General features: G+C 39.8%; 1 protein-coding gene across 7 annotated transcripts in view; it reads left to right on the top strand.

The window, feature by feature from the left end:
• Window positions 1-12,274, top strand: part of Mpdz (multiple PDZ domain crumbs cell polarity complex component) — a 147,230-nt gene that overhangs the window by 91,271 nt on the left and 43,685 nt on the right. For 5 of the 7 annotated variants that reach the window (XM_029476873.1, XM_029476875.1, XM_029476876.1 and 2 more), the window contains 3 exons: window positions 1,106-1,147; window positions 3,706-3,810; window positions 6,302-6,394. In XM_029476873.1, the coding sequence (XP_029332733.1) occupies window positions 1,106-1,147; window positions 3,706-3,810; window positions 6,302-6,394 (240 nt within the window). The remainder of the gene's footprint in view (window positions 1-1,105; window positions 1,148-3,705; window positions 3,811-6,301; window positions 6,395-12,274) is intronic. The other 2 variants (XM_021161144.2, XM_021161142.2) reach the window with 1 other exon arrangement.

The following is a 12,274-nucleotide window of genomic DNA, read 5'->3' as shown; positions in this document are numbered from 1 at the left end:
ACACACACACACACACACACCAGCATACACATAAAAAACACCAGTTTTTCTTAAAGGCCCACTAAAGCTGATTCAGGTATCTGTAAATGGACTTACTGAGAAAAGGGTTGGAATTTAGTTTATTTTCCCACAGTCCTTTTTTCAGAAGCAGAACACGTTATATAAACCACATTTAGTGGTGCTGCCGAGCAATGCTTTCTGGGTTTTCTCTGAAGTATTTTTGGCCATATCCCCTTTCTGTCACTTCCATTTCATAAAGCAGAGGTTTAGAATTGCCCTGAGGTCACTGTTGTCATTCTTCCAGAGGGAAGTGCAGCTAGACCTTTATTCTGAATAAAACCATACCACCGCCCCTGACCAATTCAGCTCTGTACTTATGGCTTGGCTCTAAGTTCTATCCAGTCACTTTTCCTATATTGCTTATTAACGGGGAGTGCTGGAAGCTATTAAAAAAAAATTCCTCACAGATTCTGACTCAGCTACGGAACTGATTGGCCATAGGGAAGGGATTGCTTGTTGAGACGGTATGTGTGTGTGCTCCTTTCTCTGCCATTCAGGATAGACAGCTGTGAAAGTTGTGTGCATTCGTGCATGCCTAAGGGATGGATTGAGTCTGCAGAGTTCAAGAACAGCCAGTTAAGTTCCAGGCCTCCTTGTTTCCTGTGCAAAGCCAGATGTGAGCCCTCAACAGAATGCACTCTGTCCTTTTCACTGTACCTTGCCAGGAGCTAGTACATATTACTGTAATAATAGCCAGGGTTTTGTGCTTAGCAGCAGCTGCTTATAACATCTGCCAGATAATTACTGAGCTGAATCAGAATTCACCTGCCTTAACCCAACGTGTGGGATGAATTCCTGATCAAGGAATAAAAGATTGATTGCAGTTACATTTTCCCAGGCTTGTTAATAATCACCGCTATAGACACCAGGAAAGAGCAGATGCTTTTCTGGGGGAGGTGTAGATGCGAGGGAGGTGGAAAGGGGGAAAATATCCAGGAGCACCCACTTTTAACTACATATGTATGCGTCTCACATTCAGCATAAGACATTGACATTTGTTAACACCATTGTAAAAAGACGCTGCGGCGTATGCTTCCCATTCTAGATTCTCTGCAGCACCTGCTGACGATCGGGCCCCCTTTTATGTGTGAGTATTGGTGACTCAAAAGCTCATTATGGTGGTGTGTTACAACTTGTCTGTGAAAACCATTTCATGCTTTTGTAACATCCCAGATCCAGATTAGATTCAGTGTGTACAGTTTGGCTGTTTTCTTCATTTATAAGAATGCCATTCCCAGCAGAGCTATGCAGTTGCTACATTTTCGCATTGCAGTAATGGTTGAGAACTCATTTGGAAATCCTTTTTTGCCAGCCACTAAGCTTCCAGGCTCCTTTGTGAGACTGATCCTGTGTGCATGTTCAGGCGTGACCCCTGGATTAGCAGCTGTTATCACATGTCAGCATCACTAAAGTGAATCTCTTTTCTTCCACTCCGTGTGTAACCAAAGGTTAGATTACATAGAAGGTTTTGATGCAGTTTCCAGATAATCTGCTTCCCCGTGCTTCTGCAGCTTGTCGTTCAGCTTTGGTGGTTTCTGCCTCATACAGAGGTTCTATGGGCTGTGTGATTGGCCATGGGCTGCAACTGCTCTGCATGTGCTGTTGCATTGTGGGACACCTCTTCTGATGACCACTGTCAATGTTGGTTGGGACAAATACCATGGAAGCATCTTTCTTTGTTTTTTTCCCTGGCCAACAAAATATCAAACAAATATTTATAAAGCCTTCATTTATTATCCTCTGATAGAAGTAAATCAGCAAGTACAGACAACTCATGAATCCTGGTTGGGGTTTTTCAAGATGGCTAATAAAACAGGCGAGACGTTTTATTAGTATTATTGCATTCCTGCCCTACTTTGTCTATATATTTTCTCTTAGTTTTAACTCAAGGGTTGATTAATATGAGTTCCCTCAAATTTAGTTTTTCTAAAGATTTTTCAAAAATTATGTTTTCTAAAATCCTGTTAACTTTTTAGATTTTATATTCATTTTTATATCTTAGTATTATATAGAAATATATAATTACATGATTTGACTCATGAAATTTGAATGGATAACAGCAAATCTACTATTCAGTATTTTTGTAACACATTAAAGGTTTTACTTGTTTGTTTGTTTTTTTTAATAAATGAATACATTAAGCTGGGCCAGTGAAAGAAATGCTTTCACTCTGCCTAGTGAAATTTCTATAACCACTGTTTTCTGCTCAAAGTTTGGTCCTGGAGGTAGAATTGTCTCAAGGAGATTCCCGGGGGGTGGAGTGGTTTTTTGGTGGGCTCCTGTACTGCAGCCAGCTGTGTTCTGAGAGAATCCTGCCTGCCTCACTGTCTGGTGTCGTGTAGCTAATGACTGCCTAATAAATGATGACACGCTTGTGGTTGAAACATTCAAGGTTCAGCAGGGTTGTCTTGCCTCAGAGCACCTCAAGCCCATGAGGTTGCACTTAGAAGACATGAAAGACTGAATGCCTCTGACTCAATGTCAGGATCTTTTGAACTCATCTTAGTGGATGTATTATATTTTAAGAGTCTTTGTGATTGCTATATTGAGCATGTTGTGTGCATCCTCTCTTGACTAGTTGCACAAACATGTCTTCTATTCTACTGATGTCAAGAATTGTATTTCCCTGAGTATTTACTAATTTGAGGATATTGACCAACCTATTAATAAATGTTATCAGTGGTACAACTAGCCTTCCAGAATAGCAGTAAGTAGGAGCTTTGCTGCATTGATTTCTAAGCTCATGGCTGTATTCCATGTCCAGTGTAATGGCTCCCACATAGTGAACACTCAGTTGCTACTTATTGAAGTTACTAGTCTTATTTCAAGTGTAAACAGCTTTCTATGAGGAAAATAAAAGTAAAATAAGTTGCTACACATTAGTGAATCTTTCCTTAAACTTTAGGATTTTAGCAACATTGTTAACAACAAAAGTTCCAGATATTTAGTGTTTAATAAAGTACATGTAATTTATTTCTACTAGGGAATCTAAATATTTTATGACTAAATATTATTAAAATGGATATTTATTTACGTACATTTTATTTACTTACATATTCGTTTTGTGGTACTAGTGACAAACCTAGTCCCCAGGCATGGTAAGAAAACATTCTGCAATTGAGGTATAACCTTAGTCTCATTCATTCATTCATTCAGTCAGTCACTCAACTTCCTTCATTCACTCATCCAGCCATTTATCATTATAGTAAAAAAGAACAAACCCAGAACTTTTCCATGTAAGAACTCTGCTAGTCAACTGCCTCTCCAGCTCTCCTACTGAATTTTAGCACCTCCAAATCTCAAAAATATTACAGTAACTTACTTGTTTGGAGAAACAAATGATTCGACTTCCCCATTAGTAGTTTCCTAGTAGCATTTACAATTTTTATTTCAAGTTGTTGTGTTTGCCCATAGAGTATTTTGTCTTGAAATTTGGATTGTATGTTGAATATGCTCATTCTCCATACCATAAGAAGTGCAGACATGAGTGGGCAGACACTAGTGGGCAGACATGAGTGGGCAGACACTAGTGGCAGACATGAGTGGGCAGACTTGAGTGGGCAGTAGGAACTTACTGTGTTTGAGGGGCTTTCCTGACAGACAGACTCTCTTCGCTTTGTTGTCATGGACTATGTTTATTCCCAGAATTACTTACGTGCCTGCAGAACATTTGGAAGAGTTCAGAGTAAGTTTTGGTCAACAAGCTGGAGGAATAATGGCGCTGGATATTTTTTCTTCATACACTGGCAGGTGAGTCGATAAGTTCATAAATGATATAGAATATTATAAAAACTAAGTCTCCCCTTGTCTCAGTTACTCAAGTAATTATTTGGAATTGAAAATTTGTGATATATATAAATATTCAGTTCAATAAATTAAAATAATCTTTCATCCACCTTCTCTATAGTACTTTTAACATTAAGATTTTATAATTCTCCCCAGTTATTATTATTATTTCATTAATTACCTAGACAGCACATTTTCCATGGTTATATATAGTATTTTTACTTTTCCTAGAAATATCAAACAATCCAATCAGAAACCTTTTTAACAAATCTATTTATTCTCTTTGGAGACTCATAGGTTCAGAATCTTGGAAGATAGGGATGCTAGGAAATGGTGCTTACTTTTTAAGCCTCTTTCAGTAGTGTATATTAAGAACATCTAAATAATAGAGTTTTCTTTACTCTTACAAAAAGAGAGAATTAGGGTTTGGTGGTGCTACTGGTTGAGTTCACAGCAGGAAAGAAATGTCAGAACGCTTTCTCTGGGTTGTTTCTCTGGAAGGGTTTTCTGTGGGTTGCTGTTTGCAGTTACACTGACAGTTGGATACCAGATTTCTCTTAAGCTTACTGTAGAACATAGAGTCTCACAAACACGTGGCAGCTTTCTCAGAAGAGTCCTACCTTCACAGAGATTGTCAGAACACCCTGGTTCCCAGTGGCCCTGAAGGCATTAGGACAGAGCACCATTGCTTCCTCTGCAAATTATGCAAGGCCCACAGTGTGCAGAGAGCACTTGAGAATGTAAAGACATAATCTGTGTTTAGAAAGAAAAAGAATATTCCAGTACTTTGTGACTCAGGATATTTATGGTAGGAGTATGTCACTCTGTGCAAAAGTTGGCCCAGGTGCACTCCAGAATTCCTGTCTCGGGCTTCATAGTGTGGGCTGACTGTAGTGTCCCAGTGTTTTTGTCAAAATGGGAAAAGCTCTCTCTCTTCTGTCTAAATGGAGGACCAGTTAACATCTCAGTACGTGCATGGACCTTAAAACATTGAAAAGTTTTAGGAAGAGCGAGCTACTTTTATTGCTGTTCTCTACTCTCAGCACAGAGAAGGGAATGCCATTAGTTTTTCAGCGTAGGGATTAGCTGTTTCATTGCAAAGAGAGCATGTTTGTTTTTATCAGCAGGATGCTTGCAAAAAGCAGTCTACATCTTACAGAGGAGGAACCTGCAGCAGCAAGAGCTTAACTTCCCGCAGCCCCCACCCCCAGCTAGTTTCAAAGCCATGCTTAGGATGTAATCAGGCAGACTCTTAAAACCTTGACCCTTGACTCCAAAGGAAGTCCCTAAACCAAAGAGGCAGTCTTTATAGCACAGAGTCTTAACATGTTAAGGTAGAGAGTAAGTACTGGCATATTTAGAAGAGCATCTAGTGAAAAGACCACTCAGTGTGGTAGAGTCATTTGAAGAAACTGGGGTCTGTGTATCAAAGGATTAAGACTGTCTTCTCAGCTCAGATGTCAGGTTTGCAGTAGAAGACTACTTATGCATAATTTATGCATAGATCTCCCAGCCCAGGATTAGTGCAGAGAACCTACCCTCCCTAATGGCTATCAGTAGATGTTACAGCAGCTGCTCACATTTGCACTCTGACTCCTAAACCTACTATTTTTCTTCATCTCTTTTCATGCCTTTGGCTTATATTCTGAGTAAGGGCATCATTTGGACTGTTTGTTTCTCATTAAGCTGTTTGACATCACTTTTATAATACACCTCTTGGAACGGCTCATAACCACTCTGGACCATTGTCAGGTTTAGACTCCAGAAAGCTCAGCTCTTCCCAGATCTGTCCTGTTTAGTTTATGTAAAAGGAAACATCAAGTATAGAACAGCTGGTAGGGCCTGTAGCAGGTAAATTTTATTTTAACAATGTTTAAGCAACATCTGACCATTCAGGTCAAAGAAAAAGGATATTCATAGAGAGCCTGGACATTGGCTTCTTAGCACTGGCAACCATGTTGAAGTGCTGAAGCCACCTGAGTTCTGTCCTTACATCTGACGATCACATACCTTGAACCAGTTCAGAATTTCTATCAGTGAAGAATAGCTACAATTTAAATACATGTTTTCTTTAGACTTTTCAGTTCTATAAAATCAACTGATGCTGAATTCATTTAAGGCAGAGAATGATTTGCTGGAAAGTTCTCCTTTAGAATTACAGGATCTGTTGCAATTCCCCATTCCTTTCCTTTACTGTCCTTTATTCCACATCTCATCAGCAAATGTACCAGGCAAGACTTTGTGAGCAGCCGTTTCTCCAGACTTCTGGGTACAACTGGCTCTAGAGTAAGGTTGTTTGGTTACCTTCTCCTTTTATTGTGCTGGGATTTGTTATAAACTTGTAGGTCAAGTACAATGGAAATCCAGACAGCTCTACTGTTTGAGCTTAACTAAGAGTTAAGTACATTCGAGGCAGTGTTGCTCCAAATTCTCACTTGTGTGTTTCTTTAACCAGAGACATTCCGGAACTCCCAGAGCGAGAAGAAGGAGAAGGGGAAGAAAGTGAACTGCAGAATGCTGCCTACAGCAGCTGGAGCCAGCCCCGGAGGTAAGGACCACCTCTGTGTTTACCCATTGAGTGAGGGTATATGGAGAATGGAAGGAAGGGAGAGGGAGGGGTGAGGGAAAGAAAGGGAAAATGAGAGAGAGGGAGAGATGGAGAAAGGGGGGAGAGACACAGAGATGGAGAGGGAGAGGTTGAGGGAAGGGGAGATGGAGAGAAAGGAGGTTGTGGGGGAGAGAGATGGTCTAAAGGACTGGCCTATAACTTGCTTCTTACAGCATCACTTTTTTTTTCATATGTACTATAGAAAGTAATGTTTATCATACAGGGTTAAAACTAACACATGCAAGGATCTATAGCAGACACTGAAGACAATTATCTAGAGAAAAGTGTGCAAAGGTAGTTGGAATAAATAAGTTCTGAAGAGTTTTAGGTATAGCACGTAGTTTGTTAACATTTTAACATTATATTTATATGTTTAACATGCTTATATTTAAAATTGTATGTATTTTAACCAATGTGTGTGTGGGGAGAGAGACAGAGAGACAGAGAGACAGAGAGACTTAAATGTGAGCAAGGAACTTTGCTGTCACAGGCTGAGCTTGTTCAAAGCCTTATTCTTGCTGGCACTGGTTCCTATTCAGCAAAACAGACTGACCTGACTATGTTCAGTCAAATCACTGTAGCTTGTGGACAACTACCATGCTCCTGCTGAGTCAAGTCAGCTTCTGCTTAATGGAAATCACTAAGTCTTGGGTTTGGACCCAGGAACAAAGCTGATAATTTATTGAGTAACCAGGAAGTGACTCTAAGACATAAATTCTGTTTCCAAGGAAGACAGACTGTCCTTGGTCAGGCAAGACCTAGAGATACGAGAATCAAGGAACAATGTGAGATATCAAGTATCAGAAATCATGGTCCAGCCTCTTCAAGCTGCTCTGAACGTAGCCATCTTGCATTGTGATGTTGCCTGTTCACAGAGAGCTTTAGCCTGCAGCAGTATTCTTTTAAATATAGATACTAAAATATAAATTTTAAAATATGTCATTTTTCAGAGTATGTAAGCATCTCAAGTTATCTAAAAGAAATTTTCAGTTTGGATTTCTTCTATAACCAGTCAGCTTGGTTTTTCTCTACAGCTTCATCCAAACCGAGAATAGGCTATATATGAAAGATCTTTGACAGATAATTAGAAGGTGTTACATGTTTTATTTTTGTAATAATAGATTGAGAAAGAAGTTAGATAAAATTATTCTACAGCAGGTTGTTATAGATAAAGTTTGTTGGAAAATGGTAGTAACAATAGGAAAAATAAGTTTGCTTAATTTTAAACACACACTAACATGAAAAATCGTTTTGACATTTTGCACATGTTGGAGGCAGTTTTTTGAGTCCCTTTTGCTACTTGTGTACAAGTTTCTTAATATCTAATGCTCTTCACTTGTATAAGGGGGTAAGTCATGCAGTCTTTTGAATTTGGAGGAGGAATCAGTAAGTTCTGCCTTTAAGCAGCCCCAACATGGCAGTCCTCAGTAAGTACCTGACCCAGTCTGTGTGTCAGTCACAAGTAGCTAAACAAGGAAGGTGTGTGCACAGGGGTTGTTACAGAAAGGGAAGCACATATCCTTGGGCCTGGAGAATTTCTATGCTTTGCCCCTGAGTTCTGTCTTCACATTAGCCTAAGAATCCCCTCTGGGGTAGGGATTTACACAGAAAGTGCATGAAGCCACCACGGCAGCCTCTCAGTATCAGTGTGGAGGATTACTAAACCATTCCTGGGAGTGTTTGTAGATGAGGCGGAAGAAGCAGCAGGGCACAGCCAGTACTTTCTGGAAACGAAGGTCCACTTTCCAGTACTAGGAACATAAACTCAATGAAGGCTTGTGCTGAAATAGAAGATACTCTTGGTTACGTGTTACGGACTGTAAGATGGGGCTCACGAAAGGGTTCAATGGTTAAGGTGTTTGCCTCTCAAGCCAAGTTGACCTGATTGATCTGAGTTCAATCCGCAGAACCTCCAGAAGAGGTACACCTCCACAAAGTTGTCCTGTAACTTCCACATGCACCTCATGGCACATGTGCCTCTGGACATATATCATATACACACATCGTAATTTTACTCTGATTATAAAATAAACATACATAGATGAGATTTTTGCTAGTGATATCTACATGTATTATTTTCCCAGCTTGCTTACACTTTCATCTTGTGTTTTGGAGACATATGTCATACTTAAGCATCCGATTCAGGCCATAGCTGATATTTGAGTGACTAACAGCACTGTTATACTAACTCTGTACAGAAAATGTGTATTTTCTTTGTATGTGCATGACATCTTATCTAGGGTACTTATGAATGTATCCAGAAGTAGAATCAGTAGCTTATAGACTTAGAGTTTATTTGAGTTATCTTGTTTCTTTTTATGGTGATCATTGTAGCTTGCACTTCTATTTCAATACATGATGTTGTTTCCATCAAATGACATGTGCAACCTTTTTAAAAGTGTTCTGTCAATAGTTGGAAAATGACGTCTTGTCTTTACAAATTATGAAGGCATGATGGGGTGGGTATACAATTGCTTAGTTGTCATGTGCGTGGAATAGCACACTTCTCATTCCTATGGAAATCCCCACCATCATCATAGAATTGTTTGTTGCTCATCCTGTGCCAAAGCTTTCATTTCGCAATTATATGTATTAAGTAGTTAAGACTATCTTATTAGAGATTCTTACTGGCTCCACTTCACAGCTGGGATAAGTAAGACAGAGAGACTAAGTAGGTTGCCTGGTGTCATGTGATTAAGTAGCAGAAGACCAGGGCTGGCATCCATGGACTCTGATCACACAGCCCAGTTGTCTGCTCCCAGAGCCAGCACGTGCTCTACAGAGTGTTTCTTGAGAGATGTTCTTCTTTCCCAGACACCGTGTTGTTTCTGATCAACCTAGCCCTTTACCTCTGGGATCACTTGGCTTCCCTCCGCATTGTGTAAGGATTCACAGACCAAGCGTCATGGTAGTATGATTAAACTTTGCAGTCCATTAGGGTCCGAAGTGCTGTTTGCTGAAGTTCCTGATCTGTGATTCTTTCTTTGCTGGTGAATATAGGCCTAAATCATAAGGACTGAGTAAATAGTAATAATAATAATATATAATATATTATTATTATTATTCAGCTCCCTTGAAGAGGGGTTGGGTCACCCAAACCTAACTATAATTTGCTACTTGTATCACTCCAGAAATCATTTCTAACTCACAGTTACCAATAAACAGTCTTAGGAGACATTTCCCATCATTCCTTTTTAAATATTTTCTTAAGAACTAAAGGGTCAACGGGAAAAAAAAAAGAACTGAAAAGTCCTACCTACCTTCTAAAACACGTACATACATTAGCTAAACTTCTTTCTTTTACCAATTTACTAGAAAAGCTATTTCAAGAAATGGCAAAGAGGAGCTGAGTACCCTCTCTTGCCCTCTGCATGGGCACAGGCATGCACAGCTGCACATACATACGTGTTCATTCCCACTCACCCATACACACAAGCACACACATAAATACAATAAATATTTTTAAACATAGAAAAGGATGTTGGTTTCTTTGCTTTTATAGACTTCCTAGAGAGAAAATGTTGAATAATATTTTAGCTTTTTTATCCACCAGGATTATTGTCCAATTCCCTCCAACTAAACAGATCAACTTCCTAGGATTATATATTTTCAGTTAAGAGAAAAAAAAAAATGTCATGACTAAAGGGGGAGCTGTTCATGCTGTGCATCTCGTCTGTCCCAGCCCCGTCCAAACAGTAGCCTTTTCTGCCACTCGTTCCACGTGACAACAGTCCAACGTTCCCAGATGTCAGTGTTGCAGACACACTTGACCATGCTGTCTTCTTGTCATCAATGTCTACATCATTGTCTTCCACGAGGCCTGAGATAGATGCAGGGCCTTCTCAGCACTCTGAGGCTCTTCCTCACTGGAAGCCACCTCACACTTGCATCCTCCCCTTTCCCACAGTGGTCCTGTAAATTCACATGCATTTCCTTTTGTAACTTTTGCTGCCCTTGAGATCAAACCCAGGTCTGTACACACACTGAACAGTCGTCACCTTACTGGTTAGATCCTGTGACTCCATCCTTCAACCTTAGCTATAGCAGTTATCCCATGAGTTCTGTATTTTTGGTGTGGGTAAAGAGAAACTAGAGATAAATTGATAAGGCCCCAAGGTAGTAGCATATGAAGTAAACTTAGAGAGCAGTGAGGAGGTGCTATGCTTGCTGGAGTGGGGGGTACAAAGCAGCTCAGGGTTTCTCAGGAGTGATAGAAGGATCATTTCATGTAGAATATTTTCACCAACTATCCTTCATGCCCTGACTGTTAATGATCAGGTCTGCTCTGGCAAGATAGATTCCTACAGAGGCAAGCTTCTGATTAACGTGTGCAGAATTGTTCTTTCCCTGGATTTGGCTGCTAAACCTAGGAGGTGCCATCTGTTCAGTGGTAGCTGAATCTCCTGATCATTTAATGACTGTATTAACAATCCTGAAAAATGGCACTTCTTCACTGGCTTGCACTTTAACCTAGAATGTGAGTCCTATATTAATACCAACAAAACACATAATTTGGCGACTACTTAAATTAATCGTTTATGACTAGAATTCCATTATGATTAGACATGTATTTGTTAGTGTGCAATTTGGAGCCTTTAAGAACCTTCACTATAAATATAGTGCCATCATCTACAGAAGACTCTCATCTTATGAAACTAAGACTGTGTCTGCTGAACAGCAGCTCCCCATCCACGTCCCAGGAGGGCAAGCTTTGCTCTATGGCCTGTCTCTGAGTATGTTTCCTCTGGACCTCTTGTGAGTGCAACCATAGGCATTTGGCCAACTTCACATTACATAGTATACTCAGACTTTGTGTGCATTGAAACTTATTTTCAGCAGTTTCTTTTTTTTCTTTTTTTTTTTTTAAGGTAGAATAAAGTTCCAACTAAGCTATGTATCGTTTGCTGTTTCGTTTTTAGATGTAAAATGTTTTTATCCTTGTATATGTGCATGAGTGCAGGTGCATGTGGAGGGTGGAGAACAGCATCTGGAAGTTGGTCTTTGAGGCAAGGTCACTCCAGTCTCTACTGCTCAGTATACACTAGGCCAGCTGCCTCTGCACTTCTGGGCAGTCCTCCTCTCTCTGCCTGTGTTTAAGGGAGTGCTGGGATTACAGATGGGAGCCAACACAGTGGGCTTTTGTGGGCTCTGGAAATCAAACTTAGGGATCTGGAATGTATAGATAGCACTTTGATGTACCAAGCCACCACGACTGCCCGTGTCCATTCATTTCTAATAGACATAAGGGTCTCAGATACTTCTTAGCTGCTGTGGATAAGGCTTTTCTGATGTAGATGTTCAAAATATCTCTTTATGTTACCAATTCTTTTGTTTATGTTCCCATATGGTAGTTGTATTTTTAATTTTCATTGTGCCTGTAACCTGTCAACATTCCTACCAGCAATACACAGAACTCCAGCTTCTCTCTGTTCTCATAGACACTAGTCATTTTCTGTTTTCATTAATAATTTCAGTCCTAATGGGTGTAAGGTAAAAGTATCATTAGGTACTGATTGTGTCTCTGTAGATGTTAATCATTGTTTCATGTGTTTATAAAACATGTATAAACCTGTAGCTTAAGCCCTTGCTTAAATTTTAATCCATTTAGTTGGAGGTTTTGTAAATGGATTATAGAAAGTTCATTCTTACATTCTGGATGTTAATTCCTTATTGGATGTGTGATTCCCAAATGCCATTTTCCCTCTGTGAGTTGTCTTTTACCCCCCTCTCATTTTAATGAAGTCCAGTTTGCACACGCACGCTCGTACACACACACAATTTATTTCCTATATCCTTGGTGTCTCTACTAGCTAGTTTTAG

Source organism: Mus caroli, chromosome 4 (assembly GCF_900094665.2).
Source record: "Mus caroli chromosome 4, CAROLI_EIJ_v1.1, whole genome shotgun sequence".
Lineage (NCBI taxonomy): Eukaryota > Metazoa > Chordata > Mammalia > Rodentia > Muridae > Mus > Mus caroli.
This window is presented reverse-complemented; position numbering and strand designations above follow the sequence as displayed.